The sequence below is a fragment of the Abramis brama genome (genome assembly GCF_963993115.1).
Source record: "Abramis brama genome assembly, chromosome: 8".
NCBI lineage: Eukaryota > Metazoa > Chordata > Actinopteri > Cypriniformes > Leuciscidae > Abramis > Abramis brama.
Window position 1 is genome coordinate 4,508,926 of NC_139970.1, and position 23,336 is coordinate 4,532,261.

The window sequence follows — 23,336 nt, forward strand, 5'->3', positions numbered from 1 at the left end:
ATTTGACAAATTCAGAGTTGAAAAAGGAGTTTCAAAAGTGTGGAAACAAATCATTATGAACACTCTGAAAACAGCTCTACAGAAAAATGTAATAATTCACATCAGTTTACCACTTGAGACCCTCACCAACACCACAATATTCCAGCATATATCCAGATATATACACCCTCTTTAAGAAGAAAGAAATTCAAGAGTATGTGTCATTAGGAATTACATACGTGCCTTTCCTTTAAAAGGTGCTTTGGCAGTTTGTGAACACTGAACACTTCCCAAAGTCACATGATCAGTGCTACTTTCCAACTAGCCATACCATTCAAGACCATGTGCATTTGTCTTTAGCAGCGAAGGGAAGGTACTCTGGTCTTCTTGATCAGCTTAATTAGGAAATAAAGCTGCAGAAATGGAAAGATAATGACCCGACTGCACATTTTTATTTCAGAAAAGGCCCAAATCATAGACAATAAAAAAATATCCCAAGATGGTGATTGTGTGAAAAGTGAAAAAAATGAGTCCACCATGCAGAACACATTTTTATTTGTACATCTGTCAAAAGAACAGCAGAGACTTGTTAAACGTTATGGAGACATGGTTCTCCTGGATGCCACATACCAAACAACAAAATATGCCTTGCCACTTTTTTGAGTTGTTAAAACAGGATAAATTTTGGCTACAAACCTGTTGCAGAGTTCATCTGTGAAAATGAGTCCACCATGGCGATCTCTGAGGCCTTGTCTTTAATAAAAAATGGAATGATGCCTGGAATCCAAATTATTTCATGACTGATTATTGTGAACTTGAACACCAGGCTGTTGGTCTTTTACATCGAGAGCAAGTCTGGACTCGCTGGACAAGGGAAATGTGGTGATGGACCAGGAATGTCTAAGCCTACATTTTGCCCATACATTTATATTAATGTCACCCGTTCCTCAATTAACTTGTTAGTTTCTTTGATTAGTCCCTGTGTATTTAAGCCCTGTGTTTGGTTCAGTTTGGTTGTCTGTTATCACTGCGTTTGGATGGTTGTTCTGTTCCGTGTTCGTGTTTTCCTGAGTTCATTGTTGATAAACCTTTTACTGCTGCATTTGGTACTTACTTTGCAACCACCATGTGACACCTATATGATAAGTTATAGTTGTATGTTTTGAAAAATGTACTTTCATATCTAATTTAGCTGTCTTTATGGTGAAATTTCAAAAACATAACTATATTGATTTAAATTATGTAACATTTTGGCTTGAGTGTAAAGAACATTTATCATGATGTTAAAGGTAAACATGCTATGGTGAAAAACAGTTAATTGATTAAAAGAGAGTTTTCGTACTACAGTGAGGAAAATAAGTATTTGAACACCCTGCTATTTTGCAAGTTCTCCCACTTGGAAATCATGGAGGGGTCTGAAATTGTCATCGTAGGTGCATGTCCACTGTGAGAGACATAATCTAAAAAAAAAAAATCCAGAAATCACAATATATGATTTTTTAACTATTTATTTGTATGATACAGCTGGAAATAAGTATTTGAATACCTGTCTATCAGCAAGAATTCTGACCCTCAAAGACCTGTTAGTCTGCCTTTAAAATGTCCACCTCCACTCCATATATTATCCTAAATTAGATGCACCTGTTTGAGGTCGTTAGCTGCATAAAGACACCTGTCCACCCCATATAAACAGTAAGAATCCAACTACTAACATGGCCAAGACCAAAGAGCTGTCCAAAGACACTAGAGACAAAATTGTACACCTCCACAAGGCTGGAAAGGGCTACGGGGAAATTGCCAAGCAGCTTGGTGAAAAAAGGTCCACTGTTGGAGCAATCATTAGAAAATGGAAGAAGCTAAACATGACTGTCAATCTCCCTCGGACTGGGGCTCCATGCAAGATCTCACCTCGTGGGGTCTCAATGATCCTAAGAAAGGTGAGAAATCAGCCCAGAACTACACGGGAGGAGCTGGTCAATGACCTGAAAAGAGCTGGGACCACCGTTTCCAAGGTTACTGTTGGTAATACACTAAGACGTCATGGTTTGAAATCATGCATGGCACGGAAGGTTCCCCTGCTTAAACCAGCACATGTCAAGGCCCGTCTTAAGTTTGCCAATGACCATTTGGATTATCCAGAGGAGTCATGGGAGAAAGTCATGTGGTCAGATGAGACCAAAATAGAACTTTTTGGTCATAATTCCACTAAACGTGTTTGGAGGAAGAAGAATGATGAGTACCATCCCAAGAACACCATCCCTACTGTGAAGCATGGGGGTGGTAGCATCATGCTTTGGGGGTGTTTTTCTGCACATGGGACAGGGCGACTGCACTGTATTAAGGAGAGGATGACCGGGGCCATGTATTGCGAGATTTTGGGGAACAATCTCCTTCCCTCAGTTAGAGCTTTGAAGATGGGTCGAGGCTGGGTCTTCCAACATGACAATGACCCGAAGCACACAGCCAGGATAACCAAGGAGTGGCTCTGTAAGAAGCATATCAAGGTTCTGGCTGGCCTAGCCAGTCTCCAGACCTAAACCCAATAGATAATCTTTGGAGGGAGCTCAAACTCCGTGTTTCTCAGCGACAGCCCAGAAACCTGACTGATCTAGAGAAGATCTGTGTGGAGGAGTGGGCCAAAATCCCTCCTGCAGTGTGTGCAAACCTGGTGAAAAACTACAGGAAACGTTTGATCTCTGTAATTGCAAACAAAGGCTACTGTACCAAATATTAACATTGATTTTCTCAGGTGTTCAAATACTTATTTGCAGCTGTATCATACAAATAAATAGTTAAAAAATCAAACATTGTGATTTCTGGATTTTTTTTTTTTTGTTGATTATGTCTCTCACAGTGGACATGCACCTACGATGACAATTTCAGACCCCTCCATGATTTCTAAGTGGGAGAACTTGCAAAATAGCAGGGTGTTCAAATACTTATTTTCCTCACTGTATATACGGTGAATAACTGTGTTTGCTGGTTGTCAGTGTATTACAAAGGTACAAAACAGATATCAGTACTTCAAAGGTTGGGAAGTTAACATTATATCAGATAATTAAATATGTTTTTTAAGTTAAATCTGTAAAGCGTAAAATGTTGCTACTGTATTTTTTTCTGTAAATTTCTGGCAAAAAAAAGCTGCCGTTATTTTACGGTAATTTTAACATTTAACTAATTTTACAGTGTATTGATGAAGGTATAATTACAAATGATGCTACATGTCTGATTCTGTAGAAAGTATAAGTTAAAAAAGTTAGTGCTCTCTGACAAATATAGCGCAACTATGCCTCAGGCGACCCGAGTTCCCCCCCGAGCTTTCCTGACTGTCCTGTCCAATGAAGGCATCAAAATACAAAAATAGAACTAAAATACTGAAATAAATAAATGAATTAAATTGCTTGTAACAAAATTAGAGACTTTTGTAATTAGTTTGTTTAAAATAAAACCTATGATTTGATCTATTAGTGCATTTTTTGTTTTGTTTTATGTTAAATATATATAACACATTCTCACGTTATTGTTCTGGCCTCTCTGTTACAGATCCGGTTATGCATACAAACTCACAGGCCTGCAGTGAATCTGTGAATGACTTGAACTGACTACATTTGTGCATGTCTGTCAGAGAGAGGGAGAGAGAGAGAGAGAGAGAGAGAGAGAGAGAGAGAGAGAGAGAGAGAGAGAGAGAGAGAGAGAGGGTCTTATTACTCTTCGTCATCTGCCATCTGTTTAAAACACTCACAGTGACACACACACGTACATGCAAGTGTTTGTTCCTCAGCTCAGACCAGTTTGGTTACTAGTGAGTTCAGATTAACTTATAAATCTAATGCAAACATGCTGTAGGACAACATCTCACTGGCTGAAAACTCATTGAAGACATCAGATTATAGTAAAGCAAATCATCATTAACAGGTATGTATATTTAATCATCTTAGTTGAGGTCACATGCTTCACTACTCTTTTGAGAATGTGTGCATTTAAGTGTGATTATTGAAATATATTTGTTATATGCAATCTAAAAAACATCCGTCATATTTTCCTCTGTAACTCTGCCTAGTGAGATACTAATTTTGTTGGACTCAGATAGTGTTTCCAGCCCAGAAATAGAAGTGAGTGTGTGTGTGTGTGTGTGTGTGTGTGTGTGTGTGTGTGTGTGAAATTAAAATGCTTAAAATTTTAAATTAAAATTTGATTGGACAAATATTTGATTATGTTATGATACATAAACTTCTGCAATATGCTGTACTTGTTTGTTGTCTATACAGTTATAGAAGAACATAAGAAGCTCTGAGGGAAAACCCCTTTTTATTGCAAAATAATGTAACAATGTAATGTTTACCAACTAACAGTTACCACACATTTAATGACCAGGAATTCAATTACAAAAAAAGAAAAGTTCAGTAACAATTCATCCAATTCTCACTATTGACAAGTGTCTTATTAGCATGGATATCACTAGTATAATGGTTGTTTATTAGTACTTTTAAAGCATATATTAATGCCTTATTAATGACCACATTCATGACCAATACCTAAACTTAACAACTACCTTACTAACTATTAATAAGCAGTAATAAGGGGTTTATTGAGGCAGAAGTCATTGTTAATAATGAGAAATGGACCCTAAAAGTTCAACTAAAAGCCGTGAATAAATATATAAATAACTGATACTTGTAAGCCAGACTTTAGTTTGCTGTTAGACAGTAAAGTTAAATCTCTTTGTAACTTTACACTGTTTTCCTCTGATAGCTATCTAAAATATCAGTTATTGATCATTCATGTGGGCAACAAGTAAAAATAGCAAAATATACCATACAATGTTTTAAAAAATACAAATTTGTGTAAACATGTGGTGACAACATACATATAGTATAAAAAAAAAAAAAAAAAAAGATTTTAGCCTATACACTGAACATGGCACTGGATTTTTGGTTGTATATAATCATAATGCCTTGCTGAACTGATACTGGAAAATAATGGTTGTTTTTGTTAATCATTTTTATTTATTATAATTACTGTGTGGTATAAGCTGCTGTGACGTGTACATTTCCCCTCTGGATTAATTAAGTTTATTGAATTGAATTTGATTGAATTATTGTGTCATAACAGGCGGTAACAACGTTCAGCACACCTACAAGCAGAGATTTATTAATTAAGTTTTACTTTTTAGGTCAGTGGATTAAAACAATAAACTATTTGATGATTAATTCTACCATACAATTGCAATGACTTTTCTATTATAAATGTCAAATATTGATTTCATTTATTAACAAGTTAGCCGTGCTTTTACTCTGACTAAATCACATTAAAAATGAAGCAGCTGATAAAAATTACAAATTGGAAGAAGAGACTAAAATATATTTAATCCTGCTAAACATATTCCATTAATCTCAAACCACCCTGTTATCATTGGCAGCATTGCATCTACGTTTTACATATAGCAAAAAAAAAAAAAAAAAAAAAAAATGCATTTACTGTTTAACATATAGTGATACTTGTCAATGAAACAAATAGACAAAATAGAGATTCAAACATCCATTTAATAAATCATAGGAAAGGGTGATGTGTGTGTTCGTCAGATCTCTCAATCCTCTCTTTAACATTGTTTAAAGTGTGTAGTTGTTTCTTTGACACACTTAATGGCTTTGAACCTTCTGTGATTTTATGATCTGCGATTAAATGTTTGCTAAGACATCCGCTATGAAGAGTAATGGTGAAATGCAGTTACAGTGTTAACCATCCATTGCTTTCTCGGATTGGCTTTGTCTGAATTAAAGTTTTAAAACTTTTAATCCACTGTATTTTTAAGATAGAATATTATTAAAGGGGTGGTTGATTATGATTTCACTTTTCTAACTTTAGTTAGTGTGTAATGCTGCTGTTTGAGCATAAACAACATCTGCAAAGTTACAACGCTCAAAGTTCAAAGCAAAGGGAGATATTTGCTTTTAAAGAAATTGCTTTATAAGGACTACAACAAGACTGTGACTATAGGACATTCCTCCTGGGTTAGTGACATCACTAACCCTAAAAAAATTTACATAAACCCCGCCCCCGGAACACAATTTATAAATTATCAAGACAGAATATGCTAATCAATGACTAAAAGATAAAAACACATAAGCTGCATAAATTCATCAACTAACCATTCAGAAATGTCCTGTTGCTTCTACATGTCACTTCTTGAGTCTCTCCATCATTGTCTGACTCCGGTTTGAACATAAAAGGCTGAAACAGTTTCTGACATTTTCAGTGCGTGTGTGTGTGAGGTAATCAGAGCTGTAAACTCATGAAGCTCCGCCCCCTGTGCCGGGAGCAGCAGCTCATTTGCATTTAAAGGAACAGACACAAAAACGGTGTTTTTGCTCATCCTCAAAAAGTGACAATTTTAACATGCGATATAAAAATATCTGTGGGGTATTTTGAGCTAAAACTTCACACACACACTCTGGGGACAACAGAGACTTATTTTACATCTTGTGAAAAGGGCATTATACCACCCCTTTAATATTAGAGTATAAATATTTATTACACAGTAATATTCAGATTTATTCTCTCTTCTGATCACTCATTTAAAGTGGAGTTAGACATGTAAACACAAATAACCAGAAAATAGTGAGCAAACCGGGAGTGGGCCTATGTCATGAAGCTCAATAAAGTTGTTCATTCAGTGAGATGTTAATGTGTTTTCAGTGTTTTTCTCTTTTTTGATTGACAGGACTGAATGATTAGGCTCCTCCCAAACTTGCGTTAAGAACGTCTTTTAGTAGAGTAAAAAGTATGATATTATACTTTGGTATGTAGAAAATTTACAGTCAGTAACAAAGTTAAAATACTTTATTGCTCTCCATCACTGAGTTTGACTACTAATATCGTCACTTTTGAAAGTTTTATTCATAAAACCAGCTAATGTGTCGTGGTTGTGTAGGTGCTGAGCTCTGCTGACGGACTGAAGACGCTGTATATATGGCTCAATATGACCAGTGAGTGTTTCCACAGATTATACCGTCTTTCAGGAACATTATATAAGTGTGTAACTATCTAAATCCTGATTGTGTTTCAGACTCGAGGATAAAGATTCGCTGGATATTCATGACAATCCTCCGGCGCCAGACAATGTCGTAAAGGAGGACGACAACACTGTACGTGTGTGAGTTTCTCTCTGTGTGTGTGTGTGTGTCACGTGACACACATCTCACGTTCTGTCCTCCTCAGGTGTATTTTGTCTATGATGAAGAGGTGGAGGAAGAAGAGGCTCCTCCTCCTCCAACGCCTGAGCCAGTGATCCAGATCAATGACAAACCACACAAATTTAAGGACCACTACTGCAAGAAACCCAAGTTCTGTGACGTCTGCGCACGAATGATTGTTCGTAAGTTCACAGTTCACTCCATCATTGCTAATAAAATGTAAACATTCTCCAAAAACAAGAATACATTTTATGTGTGTAATATCCATATAGTGATTTTTTTTCTATCTCTTGTATATTCTGCTTCCACTGGAGTCAGTAAAGCAGTCGTGTCTTTATCCAATGGGATAAAGGGATAAAGGACACGTATGTTAACATGCTTATACTTTATGGCACTACCATCTGGTCCGTATCTTACCGTTAACATCTGTTTGTGCCTGTGTCAAATTGAAACTGGTTTACCAAATAATCCACACTTCCGGAGACATTCGCTAAGTTAATGTAAAACCATTTTCCTGAGATTGAGATCCTTTGGAAGGTAATGTTATTATGTTCTTCTATCTCTCGTTATGACAACGAGGCGATGATCTGTGTTTGTGCAGGCAGTCTTAGCTGATGTATTCATCTCTATTTGCAAATAATTTTTAAATATTAAAAATATTTGAAAAAATATATTTTTTAAATATGCACGCAATTTTCCACTTTTAATGTAATGCCTATAGGCTTGTCACAATACTTTGATACCTTGAACAAATAATTGTGGTACTCGCAAGCTGTTTGAGAAGCAGCTTTATGTGCGCGCCACTTATATAGATCAGCGGTGCGCGTGCTTTTGGTGTGAGCGAAAAACCTGCGGGAATGACTGAAATTATGCACAATACTCGCAACCCCGCGCTGAAATTCAGGACATAAGCACCAACATTATTCATTATTCAGTGAGTGAGAGGAAGCGGGTGTGAGTCAAACTAGGGATGTAACGATACCATGTCAAGATTTCGATACCGATCTCGCGATACGATATTATTGCGATACTCCAAGAAAAAAAAATACTGATCTACTGATTCCTGTTCCTCTTCTTTCAGTCAATAATAAATTTGCCTTGCGCTGCAAAAACTGCAAGACCAACATTCACCACTCGTGCCAGTCATATGTGCAGTTCCAGAGATGCTTTGGAAAAATAGTGAGAGGATATTCTATATGCTTTCTAATATACATATATGAAACAATCACATTGTCAGCTTCATCTTTTCATTAATATCTCTCCTCCTGTCAGCCTCCTGGATTCAGACGGGCATATAGTTCTCCTCTCTATGATCAAGAGATCAATAACCCCGGTGAGTATAATGTATAATGAAAGTTATTTTTTGACGTGAAAATACTCTTGGTGATAATGAATTAAACAAGCAGAGTTTAAACAAAGAAGGGAAACAAATAATCCAATCAAAGTATTTTGGGAATTTCAAGCATGTGCTGAACCCAGAACTGACCCAGCTAACAGGAACGTTCTCGAAATATTGAATAATGGTTCTCACAAAGTTATGAACTAATGTTCTCTCAGTGACTGACCAGTGCCGTTCAGAAAGTTTGTTCAGACATTTGTTCAAATAATTGTTTTCTGAAACATTTTAGTTACAGGGCTGGCAACTTTTGAGTTTAGCTTGGAGTGAGATTTGTTTTGTTTTTTGGCGGGGGTGGGGGGGTATGTAAAAACAAATATTGCATCACGATAAGTGTAATTGTGATTGTCAAAACATTTGGTAACTAAATAGAATTTTATGAAGTTTAGTGACAACATGTTACAATGTTTACATTGTACAATGACTGGTAGGATACAGTTTTTATTATTGCTTGACAAAAATTTATCTAAAATTAATTTAAAAAAACAATCTCACCTAATGCTGTAAACATAGAGGGCCCAATCTGCTGGTATTATTAAAGGTTAAAAATAACAAATTAAATTAAATATAATGCAGTTTTTGTTATAATAACAATTATTTAATGACATAAGTAAAAATATAATATATAATATAGTGCTCAGCAAAATCTCCTCTCTAGCTATTTTTTTCTATTCAATTAACATGCTATGGTCATTAAATGGCTTTCCTGAGGTAAATGTAACGTTATGTGACATAATTGTTCTCCTGCTGTTATACTGACCTCTTTCTGTGGTTGAAAAACACTAATTGGTCGATATTATGTATACTTTCGGTAAGTTGTACTGCATCTTTAAATAAAAAAGTAACAGGTGATCGGTTCACGTACACTTGAACTGAGGCGCTCAGCGATCTGTCACGTCACATTTACAAGCGCCAAACGTATTTTTGTCTGAATTTCGTAATAGAATTGACGGAATCGAAGAGCTGAGAATTAGTTTAATATTAAAAGTACCTCTTTGCTCCGCAATTTTTCTGTGCGTGAGAAAATGGATGTGTGGCGTGAGAGCGTGTGAAAAGTGTCAATTGCGTGAGTCTCACGCTCAATGCGTGAGAGTTGGCAGCCCTGTAGTTAGACGGTCAGCTAACATTTTTTAAATGTTACTACTTGTTTCAGAATGTTTATAGAACATTTAAAAGTAATGTTCCCAAAATTTTTAAAGAATACTAAAATGAAATGTTTTCTTAAAGTTTGCATAACCAAGAAAAAAAATATTTTAGGGAGGAGTGCTAGCGGTTTCATTAGTGCTCTCAAATGCATGCAAATATAACAAATAAACATTGTATAACAACCTACATTAGCACAGACAATTATGTGCTAGTCAGAAAGTCTAGAATGTTTCTGTAACTATTTGGTACACATAACAGAATTAAATCTTTGAATGTCTGATAAAATAACGTATGTCTATATTGTACAATGTTTGAAGATTATTGTGAGGGTAAATGATGTTAAAATTACTGTATGATGAAATCTATAAAAATAAACTGAACACATTGAAACGATACTTACAGAATTTAAATTGCATGTGTAGGTCAGCAGAACCGCACTGATCCGGTGTTTGACACACTGAGAGTGGGTGTGATCATGGCCAACAAAGAGAGGAAGAAAGGGTCAGAAGACAAAAAGAACGTAAGTGACATGTTCTGCTTTTAAGAATAATCCCTCACTTCTATGAAGAATGTGATGAACATCCTTCCTTTCATTAGATGATGATGATGATGATGGAGGAAGAGGAAGCTCAACAACCGAAAGAGGATGAAGAGGTTGGTGAGGGTAAGTTAAACCAGGAGTTGCTTATTGTTTGTTACCTTTACAGCGAAATTCCGTGGTTGAAATGCAGTCATCTTATTAGGAATCCACGGGACTGCGAATTACATGTGATTCGAAAAATGTTTTCGCATCAAGCTTGCAACAGTAATTTAGGGTAATAACTCATTCATTTAAATTACTGCTGAAACTGCAGTCTCTAGGTGGCAAATGAAATCAATTTTGTTTTGTGGCTTTTACTTTGTAGAATTTATATGCTGGTTTACTCTATATATCTTCCTTGAAAATGGAATATTGTTTGCGAAGGGGAGTTTACAATTTTTTGTGTAGTTTTCTTTACACATTTCTCCAGAGACTGGGGAAAGTTCTCTCAAAACAAGTAATGTCTCCTCAACACGTCAGATTTTCCTAAACAGATTAATTTTCTCTTCATTTCATACAAATAATATAAATGATTTTCTTCAAACAATAGACACAAATGTTCTTGTTCTTTCAAAACAGTCACAGCACTGGTCCTTGAGTACAAGGGCCCTGTCCCAAATGGCACCCGAAACACTCGCGGTCTTCCTACGAGTGCACACTTTCGTGATGTAATGCCGCTTCGACTGTCGGGAAGAAGCTCGGCAAAAGTGCGCATCGAGGGATTCGCATATTGACTGCAAAGGGGGGCGCTCTTCTGAAAACTAAAATGACAATTGGGACACCCTACGCTCTTGTGGACTTAACGGACACACGTACGCAGCCGCCATTGTAAGTTCACTAGAACAAAGTGCATATGAAGTGTGCCATTTGGGAAAGGGCCATAGATAAAAGGCAGCCAAGCTGAAACTTAAGTTTTCAGTATGTATTGTGGGAAAATATGTGGTCTGTAGGTAAGTATAGTCTATAGGGTCCATGATGAGGTCAGAGGGTGTTAGTCCCTGGTCAAGAGAGGATTGCAGTCGGGCTAAAACTTAGGCCCTGTCCCAAATAGCACACTTAATATGACGGTGGGACAAATCTGTGGGGAAAAAGTGTTTTCCAAATACCATTCAGATCAAAAAGCACTTTTTGAGGCACAAAACTTCTTTCAGTGTTAGTACCTGGAGTAGAGGAATAATTCAGCACATAGGTTTCCATGTGTGAGAATCCAATGTGACCAGGGCAGGAAAAATCTCTTTTCAGTTGACTGAAAGTGCTCTCTCAGTGTTTCTTCATCCTCAAACGGTCCAAGTGTTGTTCTCTGATGCCCCTCTGGCCAGCTCATCTCCACCTCAAGCCTCTCTGCTATTTCCCTGAGATGAGGGGCTTTTGCACCGGGTAGTTATAGGAACTCAGTTATAGGAACTAGCTACCATTTCCAATCTTGCTAGCTGAGGAGAAATACATGTTTTGTTTGGTCCAAAGTTGTGTTGGATTTTCTCCTCAGCGTAAAGGTTGAGAGGCTCGTCTATCACTGTTTTCCTTGTTTGTAGAGTTAGTTTGTGGAGTAAATATATAGGCTATAATCTGTGTTTACGAGGCTTTTTAAAAAGTGGCGGGTGCTAGTGTTTCGCGTGCGTTCGGCCAATGAGCAAACACTAATGTCACTGTAGTTCCTATAGTGTTGGTTTAGACCCGACTCTGAAGTAGGACCTCATTTATTTCCTCCAAAAGGAGTTCCTAGAACTAAAATCGTTCCTAGTTCTTGCGGTGCGAACGCGCCCGAAATCCGGATACTTGCGCCAATAATTCTAGGAACCATGAAAATGCTCCTCCGGTGCGAAAGCTCCTTTGAATCTATCATTTTGACATTCCTGAGGGAATTCTGACACGGTCTTAATTTCTTTCCTAAATATTTGGGACTCTTCAGGATCAATGGTACTTACCACAAAAGGCCATCTCTGCAGCTACTGGCAGATCCTTCCAATTCTTCTCCCAAATCTGCATCCCATTTCTCTGACCTGCTTCTTCATAGCAGTCAATACCTTCAGCTTTAACAACTTCAACACTACTCTCCCACCTGGTTGTTGGCAATACCTTCACTGTAAACGTCTTGATATATTCTGGTATATTCTTGATACATCTATTCTGTTCAAAAGACCGCTGTTCACCAGCAGCAGCCATTCTCTGTTTTCAAGTAGCAGGGAATTCACGCAGAACCGTCACAACTCTGCCGTCATTATGTTAAGCCCGTCCACCGACTCTATACACGATTTGATTGGTCTGACTAGAGTTTGGTTTTTCCAGCTCGAAAGTCAACGGAGAGTTGCTAGACTACCCTGGCTGCAAAATAAATTTTGCTGCCGCTAGGGTACGTCTAGATTTCTAGGTTATGAGAATGGTCCAATGGAGCTGAACAGTGTAAAGTTGCTGTAACAGACCAAAGAAGCTGACAAATGTCTCAGATGACTTATCTGCATCAACCAATAACAAGGTTCGGTGTGTGACCATATAAGGAACATAAATGCTTTGCTATTCAATTCTAGAACTTTCTTTTAGACTCCATGTTTTTTTTTCTCTCCAAAAGCTCATCCATTTGTGCTCTGTCTGCACACGAGTTCGGTACTGAGTCGTCCTTCCGTTGTTTCCACAGATGAGCAGTACTTTATCCATGCAGTGACACAATATTAGGAATCAAGTGAATCTAAACTTTTGAACAGGGTCATTATTTATTTATATTTTTTTAGTTGTTGGTCTTGTGAACTGTATGTAAACATCTGTTATGTAAAATAACTTATTCGGGGCAGTACTAAATAAAAAGCAACGGTTTCACTTTATTTTGATGGTCTCTTTAACACACGTCAACTAACTCTCAGAGTATTAGTTGAATATTAGTAGACTGGTAGGGTTAGGGTTAGAATAAGTTGACATGTAGTTTCAAAGTTACTCAGTCAATTGAATGTCTGTTGGAGGATCATCACAATTAATAGTTTGCAGATATTAAGCAGACAGACTTCTAATACTCTAATTAGAGTTAGTTGACATGTAGTTGCTTATAGCCAACAGAATGTTCAAAAGGGACCATCAAAATAAAGTGTTACCAAAGCAACATGCAATTTTATATGATCCCTCTTTTCTGTTAATTATTAAAGGGATATTTTACCAAAAAATGACAAGTCACCATTTACTCACTTAACTTGAGACACAATATGAGACTGGCCTGTTAATTCTGATTTTTTTTTTTTTGTGGGAAACAAAGACAGTTTGAATCAATCTACAGTATATTGGCTCTTTATATCCATTAACTCCAAAAAAGACATGTTGAATGGGCACACTTTATCCTTTATTGTTAGGAAAGCAAGATGGAGACAAGAAAGACAAAACAGCAGCAGATGACAAGGTAAAATACTGCTGTACTAATGTCAAAAAAGTTGCAAGGACAGGAGCAAAGGTTGCATGGACTGGTTTGCCAACTTTATGCAGCATTTTCAAAGTTTCTATTTCCAGCTTATGATTCCCTCATGAGTTTGGGTGTATACGTGTGTGCCCTTCAGATTGTCCTGTTAAATGGTGTTTGTTGGGTAGTTTTAGTTGTCAATAGTGGTGCTTGTTAAAGCATGTATCACTAATACTATTGGTTATATGATGGGTTAAGGATATGAACACACCCCTAGTACTAAACTATAGTGCATAACTCACACTACAACATTTGTGCTATGGGCATGATTTGTACCTCAAATTGTGTGGCTTGTTGAGGAGAGGTGTGCTATTTCTTTTCTAAAAGACAAAAAATCCTATAAACCTGAGCTATATCTAGAGACCAGAATTTCATAGAGACTTAAAGGGATAATTTACCCCAAAATGAAAATTCTGTCAACATGTTGTTCCAAACCCATTAGACTTTGGTTAATCTTCGAAACGCAAATGAAAGTTTTTGTAATGAAACCTGAGAGGCTTTGAAAATCTAGCTAAGCAAAACCTACCAGATCCAAAAAGGTTATAAAGGAATTGTAAAACAAATCCAAATGGATCGAGCAGTTTAATCTAAAATAAGTCTTGTAAAGAGATATGATCACTTTATATGATGAACAGGTTTTTATTTACATCTAAACAAAGAATGACACACATAGGACATCACATATGGTAATCACAGAAGATTGTTCCTCATTTAACAAACCTCTTTGTTCTTGTGCATAAGCTTCTATTGTTTACCAAATGTAATTTGTGTGTCAATCATTGAAATAAGGCAGACTGATAGAGAACATAGAAAATATCTCTCAAACCCTTTAGCGTCTCTAATAGATCATTTTGATTTCTAAAATCCTGTATTTTGCCATAAAACACATATTATTATAAATCTTTCTCTGTTACATGGCCATCATGTCCTGGAAGAAACTGAGAAGCTTGGGACCAACACCACCTAGTGGTCAAAGACTTGATTACTTTGGCCTGTTTTCATGGTCTAAAGATGATCCGAGTCAAATTATGCACATTTTCACTGAACAGTTTAAGTAAAGTTTAATTTTTTTCCACACTGTTGTGACAACCATGTCATAACCAGACTTCTATTGACCACAATTCAGAGAAATAATAACACAATACTGTTGTATTTGGATATGTCTTTAATGTTTCCTGCATAATTAATTAAAACAGCTAAATGCATATTTTGATAGGTCAGTTACGTTTGACAGCATTGTGTAAAAACAGTAGACGCTCATCTCACTGTCAAAAAAAACTTTACCGATTTCCTGAAACCTAATTTTTTAGTTCCATTGGGGGAAAAAATCCAATTAAATTCAGTACTATACGGTTATCCGGACCACATGTGATGACCTACCCCAACCCCGCCCTTAAACCTACCCGTCACTGGGGTTACGACCAACCAAGAGCGGTTGTGGTCACGTGTGGTCCGGATAACCGTATAGTACCTTAAATTCTTTTAATTGCAAGAGACTTTGTGGGACATGTGCTCTGGCATGTAGTGCACACTCTTTAACAGGTTGCAACCGAATCTGAATCTGGTTCCTGATCTCACCCCCACTTCTCTGTCGCTGTCCATGAAAGAGGCAAATAAAACCCTCTAACAGACTGTGTTTGATTCGCAGAACAAGAAGCAGCAGCAGACGTTCAGTCAGTCTCACTATTATATGGCTCTGTATCGCTTCAAAGCCATTGAGAAAGATGACCTAGACTTCCAGTGAGTCTATTCACATATTTATTAATATTTCAATTTAGTCATCGCATTCATGCAGTCAAAACCATCATAAATGCTTCATTAATTGGTTTAATTTCTAAACCTGATCAGGTGTGTTGTGTGTGTGTGTGTTTCAGTCCAGGAGATCGCATCACAGTGCTGGATGACTCTAATGAGGAGTGGTGGAGGGTGAGTTCATTGTGGTGGATTGCTATCAGAAGTTAAGGTTAGTACAGGAGTACATGAGTGAGTCAGGAGTACAGTTTTTCTCTTCCATACATTTAATGCAGGGCTGGGCAACTTTGGTCCTCGAGATCCACTTCCCTGTAGAGTTCAACTCCAACCATGAACCCAATCACCTGCCTGTAGCTTTCTAGTAGTCCTGAAGACCTTGATTAGCTTGTCCAGGTGAGTTTGATTAGAGCTGGAGCTGAACTCTGCAGGAAAATGGATCTTGAGGGCCAGAGTTGCCCAGCCCTGGTGTAATGACTGGGAGATTTCTAAGCAGAAGTCTCCTCAACACAAAGTACAACGTTTCTTTGAGCCTTATCAAAGAAACATGCAGTGCTAGAACATTATTGGTTCATTTTATTATTACTAAGGTTTCAAATTCATCTCCTGTGATCACTTGTGTTCAATTTCCTTCAGACCATCCCCTTTTGATTTCTTCTCACACTACATAATTTTTGTGTCTCACACAAATATGATTGAATGGATAAAACCATGTTACGCAGTTTACAAGAGAATGGGAACGAATAAAGGAGACCTCGGTCTTTTCACGCACATGGAGTGCACATTATTATTATTTTTTTGTATTAAGCAAACAAAGCAATACAGATAAGTACGAACACAAAAAAACATATGAAGAGTTCAGATGCAAAAGCCTCTAAAAAATGCCATCTGAAATTTTTGTTATCAAGCTCGTATATTTAAATTCAATAATTTCACTTAAACGTACAGTATGGAATTTTTCGCCACTAGGGGTCGCTAACCTATTTACAATAACAAAGGTGTAGTTTGATGACGCAACATTTGCTAAGAATTATGGATCTTGTCGTCAACATCAAGCCGGCCGATCTAATAATGTTTATGGATGACTGAATACATCTATGTTTTTATCATGACTGTGATATGAAGCAGTTCGGGATTGCTAAGAGACAGCTATCAGCTCCACACGCGACCCGAGTCCCGCGGATATAAAAGGAATATGGACATTTCATTCTACCGAACTACACGCAGAGTTACTACTCACAGGTCAGTTTATTAGACAAATTAAATTTGTGAGGTAACGCAGCGCTGTTTCACTTGGTCTAACATTACACTAGCACACTAAACTGCATTTGAATGTGTTTAAATGTATGTGTTAGTTTGTCTGTATGAGACTAGCAGTAAGCTAGATCAACATTAGAATAACATACAGATCATATTCTGACATTTTATCATTGTTGAACTATATAACATTGATTAGTTTTATGTAAATGTGCTCACCTGTTTAATAAAGTACATGTAGGAGCGGTCGAAGTCTCGGACGTGGAGCTCTCGTTTATATACTGTCTATGGGAGCTCTCGGCATCTCGAAAACACCGCGCTGATATTGATTCTCGTTTTAGTTCTCCTTTTTTATCCAAAGTCTGCTTGCCATGGTCCATAATGTTTGAACGAAGCAACAACAGCGTGCAAATAGACATTGCGAACTACAAAGTTGTCCGCGTCAGTCGCTTTGGTTACTATCAGAGGGCTCTGGTTGCTATGGCAGTACGAGCGGAAACCAGGTTGTCCCTGGTTTCCCCGCGGATATGACGCCATTGACGGCGACAAAACGGAAATAAAGAAACGGGACGTTTCTCGAATTAAATTACAAATTTCTCCTGGTTTGAAAGTTGTTGGAGACAGTCGGGATAATGTAAGTACACAACTAAAAAATATATATAACATAGATATAGTGATTTTTGCTATTTTTAAAGCAAAAAAGTTACATTCTGTGCCTTTAAATGGCAATGAAGATTACCTATTAATTGCCATTTAAGTGGAATTACTGAACTTAAATATACAAGCTTGATAAAAATGATCATTCTATAAGAAAATTTCAGATGGCATTTAGAGGCTTTTGCATCTGAACTCTTCATAGCAGTGGTTCTCAACCTCTCCTGCAGGGACCCCCTGACAGGCCATGTTTCTGTTTTAACCCTGAAATGGCACACCTGATTCAATTAATTAAAGGCTTAATGAGTAGTTGACTAATTGATTAATTGACTAATTCCTACTCTAATAACTACTCATTAATTGAATCAGGTGTGCCATTTCAGTGTTAAAACAGAAACATGGCCTGTCAGGGGGTCCCTGCAGGAGAGGTTGAGAACCACTGATATATAGGCAAATATAGATCTTGAAAATGCAGGTATCAGACAAATAAGCTAGTTTACGAAAAACTTATAATTGCATAATACGAGAGTAGACAAATGAACAAACAAAGAAACAAACATAAAAACAGCATACAAGCAATATAGATGAACATATGTATTAGGGCTGGGACGATACACCTATTTCCCGATTCGATACTATCACGATACTTGGGTGCCAATACGATATGTATTGCGATTGTTTTAAGAATTGCGATTCTACAAGTATTGCGATTCGATATTGCAACATATTGCGATTTTTTTTTTTTTAAACACTAGACCATGGGGAAAAGTTAAATCATACACTTATACAGACTGTACATGATGTATAAGATGAGTCATATTTACAAAAACAATTCATCACATCTTTCTGAGTTTTATTTCAGAAGCATCATACAATACTACATTCTCTTGAATAAATGATTCAATAACAAATAACTTTTTTTAAGTCACTTGTCGCCACCTAGTGGCGAAACAATGTAATCGATAAATGCGTTATTTTAAGCGCCAAGTTTCTATCAAAAGCTGATTTACTCTGATTTTATCGCTACTGCAGACATCAGTGTTTATATGCGAACTTTAAACTTTTATCTCAGTACTTTTATGATAAATTGAACTATTGTATCACAGAAATAATGATTTTATGAGGTTGAAAAGATTGTTTGTGAAGCTGTTTCATGACCACTCTCTCCGGGTCAGTGGCTTTATACTTAAACCCACACATTGTATATCTCCAGATTCAGAATGTGTAACAGTGTAAAGCATTGAAAGTATAATGTTATTGATATCATTTATTATATAAAAAAGGGGGGGACAAAGAAAGGAATACAAAGAAGGAGGGAGATTCATGACAAGGAGAAGGACGGGAAAGGAAAGAGAGAAAAGAAAATGGCCGTTGACTGGCTTAATCGATTTCCTGCTGTAACTGCCTCCCCATTTTGAATCTAAATAGAGCGAAAGTAAGGAGTTGATGAGGAAGCTCAAGGAGAATGAAGATGACATGATCCCTCCCAGTCGGGCAGCGCATTGAGCAAAGGGTGCCCGTTCAGGAGCTCAACCCACTTGATATGTGCTGGAGTGCAGCAGCAAAACTCTCCATTGACTGGCCATCACAGCAGGCGGGCCAAGGAACAGAGAGATCTGTATGATGGTAAAGGGCTTTTATCACATGCATTACACAGGACCTGAAGTTAGAGTTCCACATAGACTACATTGTGAAAAAAGCCCAGCAGAGGTTGTACTTCCTTCGCCAGCTGAAGAAGTTGAACCTGCCACGGGACCCAGTTCTACTCAGTCGTCACAGAGTTGGCTCTTTGCACTTGAATAACTGTCTGGTTTGGTTCAGCTACCAAATCTGATGTCTAATTTTGTAGATGAACCAGAAGAATACTACAACAGACAGGCCGGACTGCTGAGAGGATTATTGGTGCTCCTATTAAACTCTGCTCTTCCAGAGTGAGAAATTGGGCCGGTAAAATCATCACAGAATCCACTCACCCTGACCCTGTTACCGTCCAGCCAATGTCTTAAAACACTGGACACTAGAACATTTAGTCAAAGGGTCTCTAACTCTGCTCCTGGAGAGCTACTGTTCTGTAGGTTGGAGAACCCTGATCTAGGCACAGGAGCAGCTTCTTCCTACAGGAAATCTCCTCTTTCAACAGTTAAACGCCTCCCAATGTCTCTCTTAGTGCAATACTCCCACTGTTTAGTCTTGTAAATTCACTCCTATTTATTCATATTATCCATAATACTGTACATATGTTCATAATATGTAAATGTTTATTCTGACACAACCTTACTGTCTTTATTTATTTATTTATTTTTCATTAAATGTGTTTTGTAGAAACATTAATAAAGCTCTTTCTGATTCTGATGAATTTGTCAGACAATAGAGATGGAGGTTGGCTCTTTTGACGCATGCTAACAAACAGGACTTCCAACATGCTACACATGCTAGCAATGAATAGCTACATGCTAATAGCAATTAGCTTAGGGTTAAAACATGATAAAAACAAGTAAAAATGTGCTAGCAACATGGTAATCATGTTAGCATCATGCTAGAAACATGTAATCGTGTTGTCATGGTTTGTTATGATTCGTCATACCAGAGGCACTTCACTTATTGAGATACCTCACTCATGTTATCAGATAACCAGGGTTACGCAAGTAACCTAAAGCTTTTGAAACCTTTTAAAATCATCATGAAATCAAAATTGACTATTGTTGTTGAAATACTGCAGTATTTTTTTTCATAAATCATTTATCCGTGAACATAATTTTCCAAAAATTCATGTTCCCTTGTAATCTTCGATCAAAATAACTTTCCCTCCCTCTTGGAATGACTTCTCTTCTCTAATGAAGTGTTTACTGGGGCAAGGGCGGGGCAAACTATCACTCACATGAGATCATCGCAGCAGCAAACCACAATGATCTCGCTTGAGTCTCGCTTGTTTCCCGAAACTGTATATTGTCGCAAATTTGTCGTTCAACCACATTGGTAATGATGTCACGCAGGTTGTGGAGTAATAACTTCTTTGAGATCGAATTAATGCTAGATGTTTTGCTATAAATTACGGACATGGCATCTGAGACAATTTCTCATTTTTATCTGTTATTTTGCTTTATTTCCAGATTCAATCATAGGCTCGTTCTTGCGTACTAGAGCACGTGCACACATGCACACTCATCAAAAACGGTGCTTTAATTATTTTTACAAAATAAAAAACGCAAATTATATATGTATTCGAAATAAAAGATATAGATTGTACTGAATGTCAGCTTGCTTATTTTGCTCAAGACAATGATTTATTAAGTCCACATGTCATGCAAACAAGAAACTTCTTCTAACCACTGGTCGAGAGCTGTCAATCCAACCACACAACTTTGCAATGCTGAAATTTGCAATATAAAAGGTTTTGGGAAACACAGACTTGTTGAACTATGCTGAAAACGACGGAACTTGCGACCATAGTTGGCTAATGATGCTTTTGGGAAACTCACTCCTGCAAAGTTTGTTTTCAACCTGCTTCAGCTCACCTGCCTGTGATTTTTCAGGTGATCCTGAAGAGCTTGATTAGCTGATTCAGGTGTGTTTGATTAGGGTTGGAACTAAACTCTGCAGTACATTTGGGTCTCTGTGAGCAGGGCTTCAGATCTAGGCTTTAAAGTAAACACTAGCCCACTAGTTTTAAACTGTGTCTATGTGTGTCTCAAAGGGTAAGATTGGTGAGAAGACAGGCTACTTGCCCATGAATTACATCATCAGGGTGCGAGCAGGCGAGAGGGTATATAAAGTGAAACGCTCCTTCGTGGGAAACAGAGAGATGGGCCAGATTACCCTGAAGAAAGATCAGGTCAGTGTGTGTCTGTGTGGTGAGGACTGAAGAGGGATGAGTGATTGCCATGTGGATCACTATTATTTCTAAAGTGTTGGGGAGAGTTACCCAGCTGCTTTCTGTTGAGGTCTTACTGCTAACAGCTTCTCAAATTATTTAGCGGGCTAAACCTGAGAAATGGCAAATGTGTTTATGTGCTCCTCTCCCCTCCCCTGAATAATTCAACTGGAATACCTCTGTATGTCCTGTATGATAATTTAAAAATCTGGTCTGCCTATTTAATGTTTGTACTTAAGCGTAAAGGAACCGAATCAAAATGTATTTAAGAGGCAGTTTATTGACTGATCACCGATTGATTTTTTTCAGATTTATAACTGTGTTCTGCTTTGTAGATTGTGGTGAAGAAAGGAGAAGAGGTGAATGGATATCTGAAAGTAAGCACTGGCCGTAAACTGGGCTTCTTCCCTGCTGACCTACTACTGGAGCTCTGAATGATGGAGATTCATTAATGAAGAAAATATGTGAAGCTCAAGAATGGACAGAGAAATAAATGAGACAGAAGGAGATAAATTACAAAATCTGACCTCACTGGCTTGTACACAGGGTCTAAATGTAACTTTTACCAAGCACTATATATGAATAAAAATGTTTGCTGAGAAAATTAAAACAAAGTTTCTCATTAGTTGGCCAGTACTTTTATTAGGAACTGCAAAAATAAGTTAGTATTGTCTAAAACTCTTTGTGGTGACGCATACATTACTCACATTAAAAACAGGTGTAACATAACCAAATCAAAGAGAAACCATAGCAACAAACTGAAAACTAGGTCAAATAACTAAAACACATAGTAATCCCAGACAATCCCTTATATATATATTGTGTAGGAACACCATTTTTTTTTTTTTTTTTTTTACACACCAGTTAAATGAAAACAAAGCAAAGTGTGAACATGTGACATACAAAGTTAAATAAACATTTTTTTTTTTAACACATATCCCAATACATAACTTATTGCAGCAGTATACAAGCTTACAAAAATGTCTTTTTGATATTCTTTAACATGTTATGACCCAGACAACTACTGTATTAGGTAAAAAATCAGGTCTTTTGTTGTGTTTGTGGGTAGGATTTTATTATTGACTACTCTTTTCAAAGAGGAAGTCAGAACCATTGAAGTGATGAGTAAACAAGATGGATGAAGTGTGCTTTGTTTATTAACTCGAGGATTAGTTTTTTTCGCCACTATTGTTGGTCATTAAGATGGCTGTTGCTAATGTGCCTTCCCAAGTTTTTTCCTGCCTTGCCATGGTTAGCCTGCTATGCCGTTAAGCACGTGGCTGCTGATCATTGAAATTTACCCATGAGTTATTGAAAAGCGACTTCGTGACACAAGCTAACATAGCGTTCAGCTACTGTCAAGCGCCTCACGAGACAGAATTCTGGTAATGTGGGACACTTTCTGAGATATTGAGTCTGAGTGGACCATGTTCTCCACCTCCATTGTCGACGCTGCCACTCGGAGCTGTAGCCGTCTCCGGTGCCTGTCGAGGCGGCAATCCCCGAACCCGGTGGTGGACACCGGAAGTAAGGGATACTATCCAGCTGAAGGAGTCCTATCGAGCCTGGCTGGCTTGTGGGACTCCTGAGGCAGCTGACGGGTACCGGCAGGCCAAGCGGACTGCAGCCTGGGTGGTTGTGGAGGCAAAAAATCAGGCTTGGGAAGAGACTCGAAGAGATTCTGGCAAACCATCCGGCGCCTCAGGAGAGGGAAGCAGTGCCCTACCAACACTGTTTACAGTGGAGATGGGCAGCTGTTGACCTCAACTGGGGATGTCGTCGGACGGTGGAAAGAATACTTCGAGGATCTCCTCAATCCCAACGACATGTCTTCCATTGAGGAAGCAGAGGCTGGGAGCTCGGAGGTGGACTCGTCCATCACCCAAGCTGAAGTCTCCGAGGTAGTTAAGAAGCTCCTCGGTGGAAAGGCACCAGGGGTGGATGAGATCCGCCCTGAGTACCTCAAGTCTCTGGATGTTGTGGGGCTGTCTTGGCTGACATGCCTCTGCAACATCGCGTGGTGGTCGGGGACAGTACCTTTGGGCTGGCAGACCGGGGTGTTGGTCCCTCTTTTT

At 37.9% G+C, this 23,336-nt stretch overlaps 1 protein-coding gene across 1 annotated transcript; it reads left to right on the plus strand.

Moving 5' to 3' along the window:
• The first annotated feature begins 3,706 nt into the window (after window positions 1-3,706).
• On the plus strand, window positions 3,707-21,885 carry LOC311087995 (SH3 and cysteine-rich domain-containing protein 3). Its single transcript, XM_084121600.1, has 13 exons — window positions 3,707-3,894; window positions 6,911-6,965; window positions 7,046-7,124; window positions 7,198-7,354; window positions 8,254-8,351; window positions 8,445-8,505; window positions 10,137-10,234; window positions 10,312-10,378; window positions 13,627-13,673; window positions 15,379-15,470; window positions 15,605-15,656; window positions 21,085-21,222; window positions 21,597-21,885. The coding sequence occupies exons 2-13, from the start codon at window positions 6,949-6,951 to the stop codon at window positions 21,693-21,695; spliced, it is 1,005 nt and encodes a 334-aa protein (XP_083977726.1). The 5' UTR covers window positions 3,707-3,894; window positions 6,911-6,948; the 3' UTR covers window positions 21,696-21,885.
• The last annotated feature ends 1,451 nt before the right edge of the window (window positions 21,886-23,336 follow it).